The sequence below is a fragment of the Pristis pectinata genome, chromosome 2 (assembly GCF_009764475.1).
Source record: "Pristis pectinata isolate sPriPec2 chromosome 2, sPriPec2.1.pri, whole genome shotgun sequence".
In the NCBI taxonomy this organism is placed as follows: Eukaryota; Metazoa; Chordata; class Chondrichthyes; order Rhinopristiformes; family Pristidae; genus Pristis; species Pristis pectinata.
Genome location: NC_067406.1, coordinates 116,432,198 through 116,455,362, shown reverse-complemented (window position 1 = coordinate 116,455,362; position 23,165 = coordinate 116,432,198). Strand labels below are relative to the sequence as shown.

The 23,165-nt window shown below is 37.5% G+C and overlaps 1 protein-coding gene across 5 annotated transcripts in view; it reads right to left on the bottom strand.

The window, feature by feature from the left end:
* kiaa1109 (KIAA1109 ortholog) overlaps window positions 1-23,165 on the bottom strand; it is a 285,307-nt gene that overhangs the window by 149,216 nt on the left and 112,926 nt on the right. For all 5 annotated transcript variants that reach the window (XM_052035089.1, XM_052035112.1, XM_052035104.1 and 2 more), the window contains exons 23-29: window positions 22,523-22,699; window positions 17,436-17,564; window positions 10,920-11,039; window positions 6,709-6,989; window positions 4,541-4,791; window positions 4,034-4,289; window positions 2,873-3,698 (exon numbers count right to left, since the gene is read on the bottom strand). In XM_052035089.1, coding sequence (XP_051891049.1) covers window positions 2,873-3,698; window positions 4,034-4,289; window positions 4,541-4,791; window positions 6,709-6,989; window positions 10,920-11,039; window positions 17,436-17,564; window positions 22,523-22,699 — 2,040 coding nt within the window. The remainder of the gene's footprint in view (window positions 1-2,872; window positions 3,699-4,033; window positions 4,290-4,540; window positions 4,792-6,708; window positions 6,990-10,919; window positions 11,040-17,435; window positions 17,565-22,522; window positions 22,700-23,165) is intronic.

The window sequence follows — 23,165 nt, the reverse complement described above, 5'->3', positions numbered from 1 at the left end:
AATGCAGTTATTTCTTGAAAATTTTTGAGAAATTGATACCAAGATCCTATTTTCAAGCCAGTAGCAGAGGGGCACAATCATTAAGCAATCTATGCTGATTTTCAACTTTTTGCTGATCTCTCTCATTACCACAAACTGCTGGATGTTTCTGAATGTACTCTTATTAAAAACACCGTACTTTTGATTCGCTGCTATTTTGCCTGCAAATTTAGTCCTGAATTTTCTTTAGGCAGTCTGAACAACACACAATACACCCTGTATCATAAGAAACAGTGTCATTAAATACAAGAATACAGAAAATCTCTTTTGGAAAAGCAATTAATAGAAAAATCTGGCAGATGAACATTTATCAGGCAGAAAGTTCAGAAGATTAATGTTACTCATGCTCTAATCCAAAGAGCAACATTAACGTTTTGTTCTTAATGGGAATATGCAGGCTGCTCGAATAGCATTGCATATATTCTAGATCTCAAGCAATAAGAGGTTGATGATACACAAATTGCTTGATGTATTTTTGTGAATTCTCATTTGGAGTGTATCCTAAAATGGAGAACAGTATCAAATTAAAGAATTTTTCTTTTTATGGCTAATGTGTGAAATAAGCAAGCAGAGGTTAGGTCTTGGGAAAATACGGCTCCAATGAGAGTTTAAGCACATGTTATCCCCAGTTTGATGTTAGGCATAGAACACGGTAGGGCAGGGTACCTTCACGATGCACACAGTATACCATATGAAAGGAATCATGGTTGATCAATGCATCAAAGTCAACACTTTTGCAGTAAGCATTGGAAAAAATGATCTCTGCATGAGGGACAATTTGCCACAATGCACAATATTAAAGATTAGGAATTTCTAGTTCATACTTCCTCATAAACCACAAACCAAGAGGCCATGCTGGAGTTAAGAAAAAAGACTTGCTTTTTATTTATAAATGAGCTGTGGGTGTGAGTATAGCCTACAAGGCCAGAATTCGATGCCTTTTCCTAATTGCCTTCAAGTAGCACCTCCTGTGACTGCAGCAGTCCTTATTTTGAGTTACTTCCACAGTGCTGTAATGAGTTCCATGGCTTTACCCCAGCCATAAACTAGCAGCAGCAATATATTTTCACATCAAGATGTAGTGCAACTTAAAGGAGAACTTGCAAGTGATGATGTTCCTATGTGCCTTTAGCCCTTGCCCTTCTTGCTGATAAAGGCTGTGAGTCTGGCAAATGCTATCAAAGATGACTTGGTTAGCTGCTTTTTGCAGATAATACACTGTACCCTCTGTGCACCAGTCCTGGAATGAGTAAATGGAAGATGGAATGCTAATCAAACAATCTGTTTTGCCCTGGATTGCACCAAGCTACTATCATCCAGATATCAGGATGGTATTCCATTGCCCTCCTGAATTGTGCCTTGGAAAGCTGAGGGAGACAGATGGTAAGTTTCTCACCACAGAATACCCACCTTCTGACCTGTTATTACAAGCACATAACTTAGGTAGTCCGTCCCACTGTTTTTGATGAATAGTGTTATCAGAATATTGAAAATTGAAGACTCAATGATTATACCATCAAATGTCAGGCTAGACTTTCTCTTGTGGATGGTCGATGCCAAGCACTCATATGGCATGCTACTAACAACCCATTGGCCCTTGCCTGAACAGTTCATTGGTATTTTTATAATTGCACAGAAAGCTGAGAATACCAGATATTTTTTCCAAATTTATAATCGCAGATATATGAAACAGACTTCCATGAAAGGAAGTTAATCCATCTCAAATGAGGAGCAGAGTTATTACTTGATAAAGAATAAACATGAATGTAAGTAACTAAATACAACTTGGAGAGACAAAGAGAAATTGGGGTAGTTGTTATTTCTTTAAAAATCATCCTAAACAATGCCAGCTTAAGCATGCTTTGTAAAGGAGTGTGTAATTTATAAAACGGTGAATAGTTTAAAATCCAAGATTAGATGGGTAGGATCAAATACCCAGATAATTGAGTCTCCAGAACTGATAAGGGCTTGAAAATGATTTTAAATAAATAATGATGTCAAACACATAAAAACATTCATAACATTAAGCCAAGGAGAAATATGGGAACAATACAAGGAAGTAGTGAGATTACTTAACTGGGGCAGAGAAAGCAGACATTCGATTTAATAGCTTTTGAAAAAAAAGAGAAAAGACTATCTGGTGAACCAGTGACATGGATGATCAATTTAAAACTGTCACTAAAGTCAAGGGAGAAACTTTAGAAGGTCTTTTACCAACATTACTTTTGAGAGAGTTATTAAGAAAAAACTGGATTAAAATTTGAAGAGCTGAATAGCAGTACTGGAATTAACTCCGGAATAAAAAGATGCAGGGGGCTCAGAATTCCAGTGTCTTACTACCAATTAAGTGCTATAATGAAGAACAGTCATTGCTGTAATTTAAGGAATGTGGCTTCAAAACTTAAGTTCTCATTCTCTCATTTAAAACCCTTTATAACACTGTAGTTTTGTATTTATCTCAGGAACACCTTACCTCCATTCCCAACAACTACACATTCCTTCAAATCTAGCCTCTTTTGCAATCCTGTCACCTCTTCCTACCTTTGGCAGCAGAACTTTCAGGTTCATGCTCTGTGATCCATCCCTAACTCTTGTTCTTCCTTTATGCCATTTCTTAAAACACCATTTCAGTATCATTTTATCAGATTTCATCTTTGTAGAGTCCCCTTACATTTCTCTTCTGTTCAAGCAGTTTTATAAATGCCACTTTTGTTGACCATCTCACCTTGGTTGCCAATTTATCAAAAGGCAAATTTCCCAGTGATTAACCACTACCCTTATGTGTAACTAATGAGAAAGAATGCTCATTATTAACACAGAAAATATCACCAACCTTAAAAATGGGAACAGAAAGCTGATCAAATGAAGAGGAGCTCTCTTCACTGGTTGGGGTATCAAGATCTAGAGGGCGATGCAGAGAAGATTTTGATGTTCTCTTGTTTGTTGGTTGTTTTACTGACCAGTTGGAGACCTGCAACTGTGTAAGGTAATTTAAGTAACAAGACATCACAATCTGTTGACGTGTCAGCTGTCTGTTATCTACAGTTTTTTCACCTTCTACAGTATATATATGTTCATTTATCTCTTCTTCCCCTTCAAGTGCAGAAACAAAAGACGCCTGCGAGGCATGAGCTTTTATGGGATAGCTTTTCAGTTCCTGGTTGTCTCCATTAACAGAACTAGTTAATGGTCCCTCCACACTGTGATAAATTGTGTTCCTGCTGTAGTCTACTGCTTGGGTACGACGTCTCTTCTTTCTTCCAGGATAAGTTCCTGGACCCTCATCACTACTGACTGGGTCGAAGTCTTCAGCAGCTGAATAGTATGCCTCGCTGTCAGCCACAGATATGCTGGACTCAACTGATCGATACTGATGAAAAGTGTTAGAATCCGCTGATGGAGTGAAGGGAAAGGATCCAAAACTCCTCCTCTGACGAGGAGAATCCAAAACATTTTCATCACTCCGAGACACTTCGCTGGTGAACTGTACACCCATTGTTGCAGGCTGCCGCTCACCAAAAATGGCTGCTGATAAACTCTTGGTACTTCCAAGTCGTGTAGAAGAGACAGAGGCCTGCCGTTTCAAAGGAGATTGGGCGAAAGATTTATCTTGATTATTGGGAGAAACTGGAGTGCTTCCTGAAACATCTGCTGGACCACTAAACAAAAACATACAATGTGATCTTTCTTTAAAAAGCATAAGTATTCATTCCCTTGTTTCTTTTTATCAAATTTCCAGACAATAAATATAAACAAGTAACCCAAACCATAAAGTGAGTACACCACAGCCACAATGCTTTAAATTTTCTTCTTCTCCCTCATGTACCCAAGAATCAAGCCAGGAATGACATATTTGCACCTACTGTGGTCAGGAGCTTGCCTTACCAGGATTCATGGCCATTCAAATAGCATTCGATTACCCATCACATAATGAAATGTTACACAAAATAAAATTGTTCTGATTTGGAGAATTCAATGTAATAAATTAACTTACTTTCCAATTGTTTCCTCTGTGCTTAAAACGGGAATATGCATCTGTACAATAATGTCATCAGCATTAGAGGAAGGACTGTTTTTTTCACTTGCCAACAGAGGGAGTGCAGCAGTAGAACTACTGTTTTCTTCAGATGAGGATGTTGAACTGTGAGATCGTAAAGGAACCTGCAAATTATTATGCTGGTTCTTTCTCTCTGAATCAGTTCCCAACGATCTGCAATCCCATTCTTTTCTTTTTGCTCCATTTGTCTTACCTAAATAGCCAAAACATAAGCACCATCAACACAAATGATTTCTTCTAATACTTTTGCTTTGTCAGATATTTGAATTTTAAATCATAAGATGGGGCAAAAATGCATGTACAAATAGTTATAAACACATAATGCTGCATACACTATATCACAGTTGTTTTCTTTCAAACCCTCAAACTAACTAAGGCAGAAACTTCAGATGGCTGTTCTATTAAGTCACAAGAAATATTTAAAGCTTATACACAAGACGTTACCATCTGCAGTCTTTGAAGTATCCTTAGTGATTATCCATTCATTTGGCTGCAACAATGACTGACCATAGAACATTTCTAATTCTGTGTTTATGGTAGAGTAGGCAGAACTTGTAGAGGGGGTCATTTCATCCAGTTTGAAGAAATCAAGTCCTGAAGATGTGCCTGCAAAGAACTTGCAACCACCAAGGCAACCACACTTGTTTTTGCTTCGTTTGTTTTTAACATCATCATCTGGCCATAGAAACCATAACCTACAAGAAAGAACGCATAGTGTCATCAAAGAAGACATAGTGTCAACAAGTCACTGGATATTCACTTTGAAGCATCAGTATAGCTGTCACTTTCCTATATGCTAAGGCAATGGAAGAACACTGCCACACTTGTGTTAAAGATACAAGAAACAAAGTGCTAGACATTATACAAGCACTTACTAATCTTACCGTTACCATTACAACATGAACATGGATTGTTCATTTTGCTTTGTACCAAATTCTACTTTTCTTTTTCACTGATTTGGATTTATCCAGTCAGCAAGTAAAAAGATAAAGATGAATATTTACTGCCTTGACAAATTTCTTCCATCAACCATATAACAAGTTTGGTAGAAGCCACATCACTGATAGTTTAATATCATTTTATTTTTCCTTTAATTTCTGCCAATCATTCCTATCTCCTCCCCTGCCCAAGGAGTTTGACTTACTCAAGCAATCTGGAGAGGGATTGGAATTGCCAGTCATCTGTGGGATCAATGTGCCCACATGTGAACCCCTAGACTGTGAGCATTGAAGCTCAATTTAACAAATACAGCCATCTGATCATGTCCTCGTTTGATGGGCACAAGCACATTTCCAGAAGAGGTCACAGAAAGCTGAGCTGATTTTTCTGCTCCACCACAATCCAAGGCATTGTAGCAGCACTATTGCCACAGTGGTTGTAAAGAGTTTAAAGAATCACCACTTGACTTCTGTGGTTCAACTACTCGATGTATCGTTAATAATGGTTCGCTGCTAATTGAACTTTTTATTTCTTGCTACACTTAACCTTATATAGTGGGACTGCACAAACACAGCAACTAACAGTCCCACATCTGTGACATACAGGTTAAATTGAGACGAATCCAATCTATAGGCTTATAAATTCACTGATAGATATATTTACTGGTATGTAACTAGGTCAAATAGCAAAACACTTATCATTCCAATTTCTTGCAAAATTACAATTATCACACAGGTATGGCACATTTATTTTATGATCCTACACAATTACAGCTATATAGACACACTCAAAAATGTGCTTTTGCAAAATATCTGAAGGGTCAATCAGTGGCCCCTTTTATTCTGCTGTATGATCTGAAATTGCTAATCAGCTGCTAACACAAAGGAAGAGGTTAGACATAGATTAGTAAATAAACTTCACTTTCAGTGCCATACACGTCATAATGCACATTAATTTCTTGGTGACTATTCCATGCTAACACAACTATTTATGTAGCATTTCCAGAGGTGATTAATCCAAATCAAACCGCATTTCTTTTGTTCTATGCTGGGTTTGCTGCCTTCACACTGCCATTAACATACAGTCAGTGTAACATTCTTAACAAGGAATCGGGCAGCATATTTCAAACTTGATATCAATCACTTATATGCTGGATTCTATGGTTCTGCCATGTCTAATGATTTCCAAAGTCATTTTGGAAACAAGATATCCTCTCATATAAACTCACAGTAAGAAAACTATATTTTCTTTAACATACAATTGTTTTGCTTACCATAGGACAAAAACAATATTTTGTCTTACATTAAATGAACATTTTTCAGTCTCTAGGACAGATTGACATACATATTTTACCAATTACGTTAGATTATAATGCATCTAGAAAGTGTAGTATCATAAACCATGGACTTTATCTAATTTAAACATTATTTCCTGACAGCTGCCTTTCAATACATTTTAAAAATGCATTCTTCCTAATGAAATACAGTAATTATCCTATTTTTGTTCATTGCAGTATCTTATGTCAAGTGAAATAACTAATCCCTTCAGTTGAGGTATCTGTTTGAAAGTCTGGGACAATTGTCATTTGATTTGGACATAAATTTTGGGTATCTTTTTCAGACTGGTGGAGAGGAAGATCACATCTTCTCCATACAAATACAAGTGTATAGTACCTTTTAGTTCTGTTATCATGTGTTTCCAAGAATTGTCTCTGCACTTCATGTTTTGCAGGATGATCTGCAGCCAAAGCTACATCTGCAGTGATTAATCCAAAATTTACTGAACCAGCTTCCAGCCAATGTGATCGACGGAGTACCGTGGACTGAACTCCAAGCCTACTGTTTTCCAATTGTTCGATGTATTGCTTCAACCGAACATCTTGCATGACAGCACTTACACCTTCTCCTACTGCTTGGTTATGAAGATTACAAGTAGCAATGCGAATGGCCCCTACCTAGAATACAAGAGCTGGAAATTAATAGCATCTGGACAAATAGTTTATGTCATGCAGTACTATGATTTACTTAGCATGAAAAAGCCTTGTTTTACTATATGTGGGTCACATCTAAAGAAGTATTTTAGTTTTATTGATGTATAAAAACCTAATATTTATCATGAATGTTCACTATGGCCACCATAGGAAGAAAAGGAAAAGTCCTGGGCACTTTTAACACAAATTGCAAGATCACAGTACAAACTCTCATTTGCAGTAACATCAGAATTTGCTGTTCTGAACACTTTTGTGATAACACCAGCCAGGAAGGCAATTTTCAACTGCAAACAAATTGTATAGAAAAGAGGGAGCAATAAAATCTATAGAGAGTCATATAGCTACTGAAAGCTGATTTCAGAAAATCAATGACAATGGCAAATAACCTCCAGGTCCAGTCACGGATGACAAGAAGAAATGCAAGTAAAAGAACAAGATGAAAGACTTTAAAAATAAGGAATTAAAGTGCTCTGCTATATTTCTGAAATAAAAATGCTGAATTTAAATTTGTTAATTTATTTAACAGGTTCTCTGCACTGAAAAATTACAAACATACTAATATTACTCAATATACCTACGGATGGTTAATGGGTGCATAGCTTTTATAATGCCAGATAAGCAAACTTTTGCAATTTTTGCACTACACAATGATGTGTAACAGACTGCAACTTCCAACAATTAATTTGAGAACAGGTTATTTTCAAGGTGGCAGGCAGTACCTATAAGGATACTGCAAAAATCAGTGCTTGGCCCTCAACCACTTACAATCTAATGACTTAAATGAAAGACCAATTGCAATGGCCCAGATTTTTCAGAGTAGACTGCTACCCATATAACCATGCCCCAACACCACATTCAGATGCAGGAGGCTTATTTGCTGGACTCCCTAGAACCATCCTTTAAGGAGAAGGAAAAGTATCAACCAAGACTCCAATTATTGACAGGTAATGTTAAACCAGTCAAGATGTGGACACAGTGACATTTGAGGATTGTTCTTGCCTGTGATATTTCTATTCCTAAGTTTGAATAGCTTAATGCCATCCAAACTTAAATAAAGAATAATCATTATTTTATCAGGATACTGTTGGAGGAAGAAAATCATAAATGGAAGCTACATTGATGCTTCAAGTCCTACCTTGTACCTGAAAATTAAAGTTTCCAGCCATCAACCTAACTTTATGCAATATCACACTTTTCTTGCTAGACTGATAGACTCTACAAAGTCAGGTTAGGCAGATTAAGGAATCCACAGCAATTGGGAAGAATTCTCCTCTAGAACCTTCAACATTGTCTTGGGAATGTTAATCTTCCAATAAGCATAATTTTATCTGCAAGTATCTCTCCTGCTCAATGCTACAGTTTTTGGCAACTATCCTATCTTAACCTCATTTTTCCCTGTAACTTTACTTTTCCTTCCTCCATCTCCCATCTCCATCACTTATTCACCTCCCTTCATTCCCCATGCTCCCATTGCTCTCCTGTCTTCCCCCAATTTTTCTCCTTCCTCACATAATGGTTCATACCCATCTGCTTTCTTTTCCTCACTCCAAACACCTCCATGCTCCCACAAATCCACATTTCTAATTCACCAGTAATGCAAACAATTCCCACATCCTTGACTTCCCACATGTAACAACATAGGAGATCAACTAGTACATAAATAAATACAAGCCACCAAAACATAAACCCAAAACATAAAATACTCTAAAGGAATAAAACAATAATGGTCCTTCTGTGGCCATTCTGATCCTTAAGTGTATAAAGTGGTTGTCCCAACATACACCATTACATTAAAAAATTAATTTCAAAAGTACAACCTGTAAATGAACATTAAGAAATAATGAGGCACTAACATGACTAACATAACTAACATGAAAGCAGTGACAATTCTTATTTTTCTGTGTAGCAAAAGAAACAATACCAGTCAGAGATTATCAACAATATAAACTATCAAATAACCTTTTATTAAATCACTCTGCACCCAACATCAGTTAATGGCTGCTGTAGGCAAGTGTCTCAAATTTTCTGAAGGATTGATGAGTCAACATTGTATAACATGATTGGTTTAATTAATAAAGACTTTTTTTAAAAGCTTTTTTGTACATGTTGCTTCCACTGGGAGGGAAGCACCTATTATCACTTTTCAGTTCAGGCAAAGTGGATTTAATGAGGATTGGAGAAGCAGACTACATCATATCCAAATGTATTCAGGATATTTTCCTGCAATGGTACATGCAGGAACCAACAAACAAGCAAAACCAACAAACGGTTAATTATCAGATTTATTTCACAGCCTAATCATGCATGAAGATTTATTTAATGACAATCGTAAAATGACTGACTTCAATATAACACTTGAAAGGGAAAAACAAAAACCATTATGAAGATTCCATATTTACGCAAACCTGGTAACTATAAAATGAGGTGAGAACATTGAGGTTAAACTGGGATAAACAGTTAAAAGAAATGACTGAAGACTGGTGTAATATGATGTACAAGCAATTTGTATCCTTGAAGAGCAAGAGCCCTATTTGAAAAGAAGTCACAAATGACAAAAGAGGCTAGCGACACAGAAAAGTACTAAAACATATAAACAAACCTAGCACAGATTCGGACAGCTGAAAGAAAAACAAAGAACAATTAAAGGTGACAAAACAGATACTAAAAGCTGGGGGGGTGGGGGGGTGGTGTGGGGTGGGGGCTGGAGAGAGGGAGATGAAAGGAAATGCATCAAAATCAAAATAAAACATGCTGTAATTATATTAGGAAAAAGAGGATTGACAGGACGAATAATAAACTGATTACAATTAAATACTAAATGAAAATAATGAAATAAGTAGACTTTGCATGAGTGTTTGTAAGAGGAAGAAGATATAAACTGGATATCCTGAGGAAATTAATACTGGGTCAGGGTTAGAATCACATCAAGAATTGTGTAAACAAAACAGTATAATGGGGAAAAAATAATAATAATAAGCAAAATATCTCCAAACTAGATGGCTTCTCTTGATTACAAAACTGACTGGTGACTGTATATCAATGGCTGCTATCAAATTCTAGATAGTATTTGAGAAAAGTCCTCTAGAGATCTGACTAAAGTTGAAGCTCATGGAATTGAAGGACTGTTTAAAAAAAAAACTCAGGTAAAGGAGGGACAACGAGGGTAATGGATGGATAATTCAGCAGTTAATGTATTTTCAATGGAACTTCAGTAGCCGGATTTATAAGTTTCTCCTGTCGTCCACAGAAATACATCTATGCCTATTTAACATCTAGCTTGTTCTGCATTTATCAACATTCAGTCATACACAATCACATGCAGTACAAAAAAAACTGTATATTTGGAAAAACTACACGTACATGGAAGATAATTGCATATGTATGATCACAACTAAAAATTTAACTAAGAGCATCATGAGTCCCAATACATAACTGTAGGCAGTAAATAGATCTCAAAGTCTAGACTGAATAATTTCCTTTACATAATTTATATACTGGTAAGGCTGTCTTTTAGTTGAATCAGTAGCCTTGGATTTGTAATATGCAGCAATAAAAGAATTAGAATTTTTGTATAGATTCACCATAAGGCACAAAATTTCATAGTTAAATGAAAGTTGTGAAGCTTTAGAATTTTACAATGAAGAATCTGGTTAGCAAATTGTACTTAAGCATTACACTATAATATAGACACAATACACCATGACAATCCTGATCCCCATCTTAAATTGCCCCCATCAGGATACAAACTTACTTTTGTTAGTCACTCTAAATGTTTTGCCAAAGATAAATCAAGTTCATTATTTTAATTCTATGGCAGTTATTCATAGCCATTGATATTCAGTTATTCAAACATATTCTCTTTGACTTGGAAGCAAATGAAATATAAATCATTACCTTTAAATTGCCTGCACAACCATGTTCAACAATAAAAAGATCTGCTCCATCAATTGCTATGCGAGTCATAGTGTACTTCAAATCATCTGATCGTTGACATGGCCCAGGCACACTTTTCAACTAATGATATTGAAAAGAAAAAAGAAATAAACACACGCTGAAACATCAACAAATATTGCAAATATAGATTACAGCAGAAAATCAAATTAAGAAATTCAGTCCAGATACTAAATTCTCTAGCTTGTTCATTTGAATCTTTATTCTAAAGCACTGCTTCCCAAAATCTGGCAAAAATGAACAGGCCACCACCATCAGTCTCAAATCACATTTCTTTTTCACCACCAATTCTGCTTGCAATGGAGCCACTTCAAGATGCAGAAAATGTATTCTGGATTTAGCATCCCAACCAAGAGATGGTGCTGAGTGAAGAATAGGGGCATGCATAAACATTCTGTTGGATCACAAGTGTAAATTCAATTAATGTGGAGCACTTAATCAAGCATCCTGCTTTTTGCCATGATCCACACTCAACTACTTGTTTTGTGATCAACAGGAGAGAGTTGGTATGCTTCTTGTCTGCTTTGAGGGCACAAAACAAAATCAACATACAACAAATGCTGACTGTAAGCTCCCACACCTAATCTGCACTTGCAGCATGGCAACTTTTATATTGTTCTTCTGCTTTGAATAGAGCAAAAGGATGCCAAAAATGTCTGTTCACCAACAGCATAGTTCCAAAGTATCATTCACCTATTTACTGGTTGCACCTCTTTAAGCACTGATTCTACTTATCGCAATACTGCAATTGATCCTGGTTCCCCTCAAAATCCTGGGACACACACCAATTCCACTCCATCCTCTCAACTCCTCATCCCATCAAAGCTCCAATGCCACAGTCTCTTTTTCTTCTCACGTATAGGGCTCCAAACTTCTAACCATCTTTCAAGTATCAATCTCCAAACTACATCCACAGGCCAAGCCCCAATCCCGTGAGCCCTACTGTCTGAGTCTTAATCCCCAAAGTATATTCACTCAACATGTGTGCTGGCTTTGTTTCTATGGAATATTGGGGGGGGGGGGGGGGCAGGGGGTGCTACTGCAGTGACAGTGGTGGTTATTTCTGTTGCACTCAATTTAAATGACAAATTGAGTTATCAGTACCATTCAAGTATATATGGCAGCCTTCAGCACACTAAAATATGACATTCCTACAGTAGATAGGCAATGTATAAGCACACTTTCCTTTTATATAGGACATGAGTTACAATCCTGTTTGGATCCATTCCCACTTAGATTCCTGCAGACACCTTCAATCAAGTTATCTATAATTTGTTGTAGGTTTCATATTACAATAAGTACCTGTCTATATCAAGTCGAAACAGTCGGATTGGTCAGTAACCATTGACATCAATTTCCACCACTGCCACATCGTATGCTATCCTCAGGATGCACCATGCCAACTCAGTAAGATTGCTTCAAAAACATTTCTTAGCCCTGCGATCTCCATAACCAGGAAGAAAATTGGGGATGTGATCATTTGACCACTAGCATCCTTGCCTAAGCCACCACTGTTGAAACAAGTTACTGGAATTCCCCAATTAACACCATATCAAAGGAACTATTACTTCAGGGCAACTGGTAATGGGCCAGTATAACTGATTTGGCCAATGTTATTGACATCCCACCCACACACATAATAATTAGTACTAAATTACTAAATATAATTAAAAGTTACACATTAATGCAATATTGGTGTTATTATAGGACTTGGGTGCCAGCTTTTTTGTCACCACAAATTCTTTCCTTTACTGTTCACTGAGTTTTCTATTCCAAAGCAACTAAATAAAAACAATCATTCTGCTAATAGATTTTCATCACTGCCTGAAGAGGATCTGATCCAAAAGATTATCCTCAAGAAGACCAAACAGAGAGCATTTACTAAAAATACAAATCAAAGTTTTTTAACTTTTGGAACCTCCGTATTTGATTATCTGCAAATATCAAGGACACAGAGAAGAAACAGAGTGAACCACATTTTCATTCCTTGTGAATCACTGGCAAGATTCTAATAATTAACAACAAATTAATATGCTAATAAATCAGAAACCACTTGTCCACATATAGCATTATTCATTCATTAGCATCTATCTGCATATTTAAATTAATTGGAGATTTTGAATTAAAATAAGTAACATTTACTAAAAACACCAAATTTTTGAATTTTCTGGAACTTTAGAATATCAAGAAAATGCTGTGCAACAAGAACAAACTGATTAATCTATTCAATTTAATTCCACATCTGTTGAAACATTTCTGAAAGTCAGCTTATTGGTTAATTTAGAACCCTTTGTTTAATGTGCCCAGCAGACTTTTAATAATTGCCAATTAACCTTTTCATTTATAGGTACATTATTAATAGAAGTTTAAAGTGAAGGCAAACTAAATTGGTAGGGGATTATGAGCAGCCTCTTCAAGATTTCAATTACAAATTATCCTTTTAAAACTTCATCCTCAGCCTTAAAGGAAATTATTCTTATAACTAGTGGACAAAAATAATGTACACAGTGGAAATATTAAATTGAGTAATTTGAGGTCAAATCATATTTCAATCCTCTTACCACTGATACAACTCACAGGGGTATGAAAGACATCACATATTAACCTGAAGCTAATCAAATCAAATACTGGTTACGTTTAATTTTAGTTAAGAGTGTAACCTACTTATTCCACACCCAGTATAACTTGATTGGGAATGTTTTGAAAACAACTATCTCAGAAAGAAAAGGGAGCAATTTCTGAGAATCACATTTTAAAGTCATTGTTTCAAAATTTAAAACACTTTTATCACACATCATGAAGGACATAAATCATACATATTATAAAGTAAAAAAAAGTGATCAAGATTTCTTTTAATAAGGGGTGCAGAAATATTACCATTACAAAAATTAATGAATTTAACAAAAGAGAAAAAAGTTGAGGGGTATCAACATGAGTCAAGACACTGCATTGCATCAAGAATTTTCTAACCTCATTCATAACCCCCATGAAGAGACACTGACCAAAATTCAATTATTCAGTCCCCACTATCCCCCACAGAAACATAAATGGAGATTGGCCTGGAAAGTCACATTAAGGTATGATCCCACTGAATGGCAGAAGAGGTTCAAGGGATTTATCACCTGGTCCTGTTTCTTTTTCTTATGTTCTTCGCTCTGAAATTGAAGTGGTTTGTAAATGGTAATCTTGAATCAGCGCCTTTTTGTATTTTGTACTGAAACTTGAAATGCTAGCAGTAGATTTAAACTATTACTTCATCACCTACACTTCTGGACTTAAGATCTACTATATCTTTACTGATAGAAGTATAATCCATTATCAAATTGAAACTACAATTGATCACAAAATTAGAACCTGACAACAGGCTCCCCACCATAGTCTTTTATTAACTGAGCATTACACTTCTGTGTACAAAATGGCAATTGGGGTCAATTCTGGGGCAGGAGAGAAGTGTTTAATGGATGGACACATTGCACCATAATAGAACTACAACCAACATCATAGCAAAGAGGCTCTTGTATGCTTGGAAGGACTTGATTTAAATTGGCAGGAGGAAGGGCACAAGAATATAGTAATGAAAAAGAAGAATAAAGGGAACAACAGATTGGAAGTGTTAAAAAGGAATAAAGAATGAAGTAGTCATAGAGTACTACAGCGCAGAAACAGGTCCTTCAGCCCATCTAGTATATGCTGACCTGTTCTTCTGCCTAGTCCCATCTACCTGCATCCAGACCATATCCCTCCAAACCCCTCCCATCCATGTACCTATCCAAACCTCTCTTAAATGTTACAATTGAACCCGCATCTACCACTTCTGCTGCCAGCTCATTCCACACTCGCACCACCCTCTGAGTGAAGAAGTTCCCCCTCAGATTCCCCTTAAATATTTCACCTTTCACCCTAAACCCATGTTCTCTAGTTCTAGTTTCACCCAACCTGACGGGGAAAAGCCTGCATGCATTCACCCTATCCATACCCCTCATAATTCTATAAGATCTCCCCTCATTCTCCTACGCTCCAGGGAATAAAGTCCTAACCTATTCAACCTTTCCCTATAACTCAGGTCCTCAAGTCTCAGCAACATCCGTGTAAATTTTCTCTGCATTCATTCAACCTTATTAATACATTTCCTGTAGGTAGGTGACCAGAAGTGCACGCAGTACTCCGAGTTTGGCCTCACCAACATCTTGTACAATTTCAACATAACACCCAACTCCTGTACTTAATGCCCTGATTTATGAAGGGCAGTGTGCCAAAAGCTCTCTTTATGACCCTATCTACCTGTGATGCCACTTTCAAGGAACTATGGATCTGTATTCCCAGATCCCTATGTTGTACTGCCTCAGAGCCCTACCATTCACTGTACAAGTCCTACCCTGGTTTGTCCTCCCAAAGTGCAATACCTCACACTTGTCTGCATTAAATTCCATCTGCCATTTTTCAGCCTATTTTCCTAGCTGGTCAAGATCATGCTGCAAGCTTCGATAGCCTTTCTTGCTGTCCACTACGCCCCAATCTTGGCGTCATCCGTAAATTTGTTGATCTAGTTTACCATATTATCATCTAAATCATTAATATAGATGATAAATAACAACGGACGCAGCACCAATCCCTGCGGCACACAACTAGTCACAGGCCTCCAGTCAGATGGATAATCATCTACTACCACTCTCTGGATTCTCCCGCTAAGCCAATGTTAAATCCAATTGGCCACTTCATCCTGAATGCCAAGAGACTTAACAATGTCCACCACCTTTCCCTCATCAACTTTCTTGGTAACCTCCTCAAAGAACTCCAAAAGATTAGTTAGACATGACCTACCACACACAAAGCCATGTTGACTATCCCTAATCAGGCCCTGTCTATCCAAAGAGAAAGCAGAAGAGAATGGCAGTTAATATAAAAGAGAGTCCAAAAGTGTTTTTAATAGCTATGTAGATAGTAAACAGATAATCATTGAAAAGGCGAGGCCATTTAGGGATGAAGGTGATCTACACAATGAGGCAAAAGACATAGCTGGAGTACAAAATGAGTGCAGTGTATCAATCTCTACAAAGGAAAAAAATGCTGCCAGGGTGTCAATAGAAGCAGAGGTAGCAGAGATAGTGGACAGGGTGAAAATTGATGAGGAGGACGTATTTGTAAAGGCTCGTTCCAGGTGAAATGCATCCTATGTTGTTTAAGTAAGTAGAGATGTAAATTGCAGAAAGTCTTCCCATTATTTTCCAATCTTTGCTTGATAGATGGATGTGCCAGGGGACGAGAAAATGACAAAAAGGGTACGAGGACATGGTAAGCAACTAGAGGTTAGTCAATTTACTCTCAGTTGTGAGAATAATTACCAAGGAAAACATTAGTAGACACTTGGAGAAGTTTGAGTTTATAAAGGAAAGCCAATAGGAATTTGTTAAAAGTAAATAGTGCTTGACTAACAAATGAATTATTTTGAGGTAAGAGATAATGATATGAAGAGAATGCAGTGGATATTGTCTTCATGAATCTTAGATAAAGTCCCTTATAAAAAGCTGGTTAACAAAATTGAGATCCATGAAATTAAAGCGTGAAAATAACTTAAGGGCAGAAAGCAAGAACAGTGGTAAATGATTGTGTTCCATGGTTAGCACTTTTTAATCTACTTCAATTATTTAGCGATTGGTGAGTAGGGCATAATTTCCAAATTTCTAAATTTGTGATTGTCACAAAATTTGGAAGTGTGGTGCTGACGATAGTAATAGACTGCAAGAAGGCATATATATAGGCTGGCTAAATGGACAGCTGATTGGCAGATGTAACTGAATGCAGAGAAGTGTGCACTGATACACTTTATTGGAAAGGAAAAGGAGAGACAACATTGACCAAAGGGTTGTGAAGGAATAGAGGGACCTTACTGTATGTGTGCTTGAGAGTGGAAGAGCATGTTGAAAGAGTCGTTAGTACAGCCAATGAGATCTTGCTAGTCTTAAAAGTATTTTGCACTGGTTCAGCCATAACTGGATTATCGCATCAAATTCTGGTCACACCACTTTTGTTAAGATGTTAATGCCCTAAAAGTGGTGGAAAACTGACTTCCTAAAATGGTCCTGGGTTCAAGGGATGAGGGATTTCAGTTATAAAGTTAGACGGGAATAGTCAGGGTTTTCTCCCTCGAACAAAGAATTTGGAAAGGAGATTGGTGGAGGTGTACAAAATCATGATCAATTTAAATTGGGTAAATAAAGGGAAGCTATTTCAATTAGCAAACGTTTCAAGGACCAGGGAGATCAACTATGTCTTTCAAAAGTAATCAGATCGGTGTTTGAGAGAATATTTTGGAGAGAATGAAGAAAATACAGGGAAAACTACTAACTGGTTTGCTCTAAGATGCTTGTATAAACTTGATGGGATGATCGTTCTGTACCATAACAACCATGATTCTATGTGACCATACGACATAGATTAGTAATATTTGAATTTAATTACCTTTAACTCACAGAAACGCTGATCAACTCCATGCTGACATATGACGATACATTTGGGCCTTTCTAATTCATATTCTTGACACATCACATGAAAAATGAATGTTTGGCCCCACTCTAGTAAAGTTGCCAGCTGTAAGAAATAAAAACATTGCAAATTTTGTAGGTGTTCACAAATATAAACTTGTCTATACTTCTCACTGCCTCAGTAAAGCAAGCAACATAATCTATGGCCCACTAGGGAAAAGGCAATTCTGGATTTGGTGTTGTGCAATGAACCAGATTTTATTAGGGAGCTTAAAGTAAAGGAACCCTTGGGAGGCAGTAATCATAATATGATAGAATTCACCCTACAGTTTGGGAGGGAGAAGCTAAAATTGGTTGTATTGGTATTACAGTTGAGTAAAAGTGACTACAGAGGCATGAGAGAAGAGCTGGCCAAAGTTGATTGAAAGACTTTGTGGCCAATTTTGTGGTAATACAAAGAAAAGTGGAGGGGCAGGTAGTATTGAGGAAGCAGGGAGTCTGCAGAAGGACTTGGTCAGGCTGGGAGAATGGGCAAAGAAGTGGCAGATGGAATACAGTGTAGGAAAGTGTCCGGTCATGCACTTTGGTAGAAGGAATAAAGGCATAAACTATTTTCTAAACGGGGAGTGAATTCAGAAATCGGAAGTGCAAAGGGACTTGGGAGTCCTAGTGCAGAATTCCCTAAAGGTTAACTTGCAGGTTGAGTCGGTAGTACGGAAGGCAAATGCAACGTCAGCATCATTTTGAGAGGACTAGAATATAAAAGCAAAGCTCTGGGCCTGTACTTGCTTGAGTTTAGAAGGATGAGGGGAGATCTCATTGAAACCTACTGAATATTGAAAGGCCTGGCTAAAGTGGACGTGGTGAGGATGTTTCCAGTGGTGGGAGAGTCTAGGACTAGAGGGCAGAGCCTCAGAATATAAGGGCGTCCCTTTAGAACAGAAGTGAGCAGGAATTCCTTTAGCCAGAGGGTGGTGAATTTGTGGAATTCATTGCCACAGACAGCTGTGGAGGACAAGTCATTGGGTATATTTAAAGCGGAGGTTGATAGGTTCTTGATTAGTAAGGGGATCAAAGATTATGGAGAGAAGGCAGGAGAATGGGGTTAAGAGGGGAAAATAAATCAGCCATGAATAAATGGCGGAGCAGACTTGATGGGCCGAATGGCCTAATTCTGCTCCTATGTCTTATGTCTAACCAAAGACTCCACCTACCCCAGACATCCTCTCTTTTCCCCCCTCCCAATGGACAGAAGATACAGAAGTCTGAAAGCACGTACTACCTGACTCAAGGACAGCTTCTGTCCTGCTGTTATAAGACTATTGAATGGTTCCCTGGTTTGATAAAATAGACTCTTGACCTCATAATCTACTTAGTTATGGCCTTGCCCCTTATTGTCTGCCTGCACTGCACTTTCTCTGTAACTGTAACATTTTATTCTGCATTCTGTTATTGTTTCCCTTGTACTACCTCAATGCACCGTTGTAATGAAATGATCTGTATGGATGGCAAGCAAAATAAAGTTTTTCACTGTACCTCAGCGAGTGACAATAATAAAGCAATTTACCAATTTAAACTTAAAGAATGTGACATTAGCTATAACAAAGTAGCTTGATCAATTCCACACTACATCTTTGGTTGAGTGAAAGAAACAAATACGTACAAATTATCCTGTGGCCAAATGATTTGAACTTGATTTATATGCCTTGAGGAAGCACCTGTGATAAGCCATTTACCCATTTACAGAGTGCTCAAAATCACTTGTTTACATTTAAAAATCTAACAAGCTATTTAAAATCTGCAAAACATTAAAAAGAATATTCTTTTAAGAAAGATATCCATTCTACATATGACTATGGGGCTTTCAAGAAGGGCTTGGAATGGGCACCTGAATGAGAGGAAATGAGAGGGATATGGCCATTCTGTAAGCAGGAGGGAATAGCTATGTCGGCACAACATTGTGGGCTGAAGGGCCTGTTCTGTGCCGTACTGTTCTATGTTCTATGCACACAAGCATGATACAATGGATGCTGAAAATCTAAAATAAGAAATTCTGAGAATGCAGCAAGTTAGGTAATTTTTGTGTACATAGAAACAGAGTAAAAGCTTCAGGCTGACATAACGTGACATAACCATCTTTAATCAACTCGAGAGGCAACAAAAGAAATGTGAGAGGGAAAGAGTAAAAGGGTAGATCTATGACAGGATGGAAGACACAAACAATTAATGGTGAAAAAGTTGAAGGTGCAAAGCAAAAGTGGATTGTGTTAAGACAAAGAACACAAGTACAGAGGAGCTGCAAACCCGCTACCAGCACTTGCTGTCTGAAAGAAAATGATGTGAGATTGTTAATGTCTTTCTATTCGCTCAGCAGATGATTCCCTCCAATGTATTTAACAGAACTCTTACTCTACCCACATCTTATGTCTCTGCCCTTGCCCTTTCCCTCCTTCCCAAGACCGCAATAGAATTTTACTTACCCTTACCTTGCACAGTTAACAGATCCTCCTCCACTACTTCTATCATCTTTAGTGCTACCATTAAACCCTTCTTCTCCAACTGTCTACATTCAGCATTCCGAAAGGTCCATTCTTTCCAATACACCCTGGTTCACCCAAACACCCTGCAAGCACAGGTGCTGCAATGCCTGCTCTTTCTACCTCCCAACTTTTACCATGGAAAAGGCCCCACATACTGCTTGGTATGTACTTCTTTTCTACTTAACGCTTGCTGCTCACACTGCAGTTTCTTTGTTACTGGGCAGCCCAAAATTAGATTGGGTGATCATTTTGTTGAACATTACTGTACAAAGGCAGCCTTGCTTGTCACTTTAACTATCCATCCATCCCTCGTTAGCCTATATAGTTGCAATGCAGCTCAGCTGAAGTTTGTGAAAACCAACTATTGATGAGGCAGTTTTCAACCTTCTGTACAACGTCACCCAATATATCATAAACACTACTCCCATTATTTTGTGCAGGAAGTGAAAATAATGATTGCGCTGCTGACACTTATAGCTACCTCAACTAAAGCATTTGCTCCTTTATTTGCCCATTGTCACCCCAATACATTATGAGTCTCTCCTCTTTCCTACATCATCACTTTTGTTATTTCCTCCCCTCCTCCTTCCTCAAATTTCCATGCCTCTGCACCTGCTTAAAATGGTTTTTATTTGCACAGATGCCAGTAGACAATGTGAGCAGTTCTAGCCTTGTGTGCTATCTATATAAATGCCTATTTTAAAATTAAAAATATTAATTTGTAATGATTTGATCTGATATGATCAGCATGTTTCACACAAATTACTGTACTCTTCTTCAGAAAAAGACCAAGTAGACATCTAGCAACCCCTACGTGCATCTACCTGCTGTTATTTAATATAAAAAAACAACACATTTTAACACTTAATCGTGAGAGACCACCCATGAGCAATCTAAATTGTAGCACACTAACAGCTTTCATTAATCTGCTACAGTTCCCTTGTGACTTGATAAGTAAAATTGTTTATGACAGATATATACATCACAAGAGCCAACAAGCCTGCTGCTGTCATTTTTTATTAACCTTATTAGCTAAGCAGATTAAATCAAGATATTGAAAAATTAATATAACAGGAAACAACAGTTTCCCTTCTTGCATTGTTTGTAATTATTCCTCTAATACTCACCTAGAAGCATTGAACATTTTGATTATTCACAAAGCTAGCACAAAATTCCACAAAACAAAGGGTAAAATAAAACTCCTAAAATTTATTCTTTATATAAGAGAAAACTCATAAGCGATGAACAAAGAACCAAGGCAACGAGACGTGTAAACTAAAATCTTACTTTACAAATTCAGTTTGAATTCTAACCCATTTTATTCTGTTTCATGTCACTTAGATTATACCAACATTGATGCCTTTTTACATCACAAGAGATAATTATCCTCAATCTGCTTCTAGCTGTCTGCAACTGGCTACCAAATGATAACACACACACCTATGCATGTGGGACCTTTTAGAAAGCTTGTACAGAACAAAACAATTAAATCTATGTACATAAATGATGAACAGATCTTCAACTGAATGCATATGTGGCACTATGAAATGTGCTTAAAAGCATTTCATTCCCCTCCCCCGCCCACCTACCAATCTTCTTCCTCTCACCTGGATTCACCTTTCACCCGCCAGCTCGTGCTCCTCTCCCCCTCCCACCCCCCTTTCATTCTGGTTTCTGCCCTCTCTTTCTTTCTAGTCCTGATGAAGGGTCTCAGCCCGAAACATCGACTGTTCATTTCCCTCCACATATGTTGCCCGACCTCCTGCGTTCTTCCAGCAATTTTTACGTGTTACTCCAGATTTCCCGCATCTGCAGTCTTTCCTGTGTCTTCTTTTTATACCACGGTTGCTCAGTCAAATTTGCAAGCTGGTATTGCACTCACATGATTACAAGGTTTGTGGATAATACAAAAAGTTGGCCATATAATTGACAGTAAGCAAAAGAGCTGTAGGTCACAACAAAATATGATCAGGTGAACAAAAATGTATCAAATGGAATTCAAGATGAAGAAGTGTAGGTAGTGCACTTGGGAAAGGCCAACAAGGTGATGAAAGACATGAAACAATTGCATACAAGTGTCCACGTATTTCTGAAAAATAGCAGGCCAATGGGTAAGGTGGTTAGGAAAGCAACAAGGAAACTTGCCTTTATTGGCTGATGCACAGGGTTGGAGGACATAACAGAACAGCATAAAACACTCATTAGGTCACAGCTCAAGTACTGTGTACAGTTCTGGTCATCATTATACAAGAAGAACATAACCGCACTAGAGAGATTATAGAGGAAATTTTCAACTATGTGGCAAAGAATAGAGAAATCTAACAATGTGCAAAGATTAGGTAAGGTGGCATTGTTTACCCTTAAACAGAGGCTGGGGGTGAGATTTAAGTGTATAATATTATAATACCCTAAATAGAATGGCTAGGAAATACCTATTTTTCCCTATCTTCACAGATCAAAGTTAAACTCTTCGAAAAGAAAATTATAAACACCAACTTCATTTCCCATAAATTGGATTAACTACCTGTGGCAAAGTTACTTTTGCTGTTAGCAGGCCAGCTTGCACATCAATCAGCCATGCATATTCTAATGTTGTGCTGCCTAGTGGTAGTCCTTCTGCTGAGAACATGGCATGGGCTCGTAGCTGCAATCCAGACAGGCTGATGTGGCCTTCACGCAATAGCCCATCCACAGATGGCCTCTGTAAAGAAGATAGATACAAATCACTCCTACTTATATTACTAATGTTAAAAAACAAAAATAATATGGATGAATATCAACATTTAGTGGATTGTGTACAGAACTGTAAAACAATAATATCAACCCCATCCACGACAATGCATGCCATTAACAAGGTGCACATGAAGCAACTTGCCAAAGCTTTTCAAAAACCTCCAAAACCTACAACCTTTGGAGTCTAGAAGGAAAAGGAGAGTTATGTACAAGGGAATTCCTCCATCTGCAAGTCCTTCTCCATGTTTTCGACATGGAAATACATCATGCCTTTGTTATCACTGAAAAAATAAATTTTTTAAACTTATTAACTAACAGTTCTATGAGAACACCTTCATCATACAGACTTCATTGAGGTCACCACTGTCTTCTCACAGGCAATAAACAATGCCCTCACGTGCAAAGCCCGCTTTGAATTATCAAATAAAATGTAA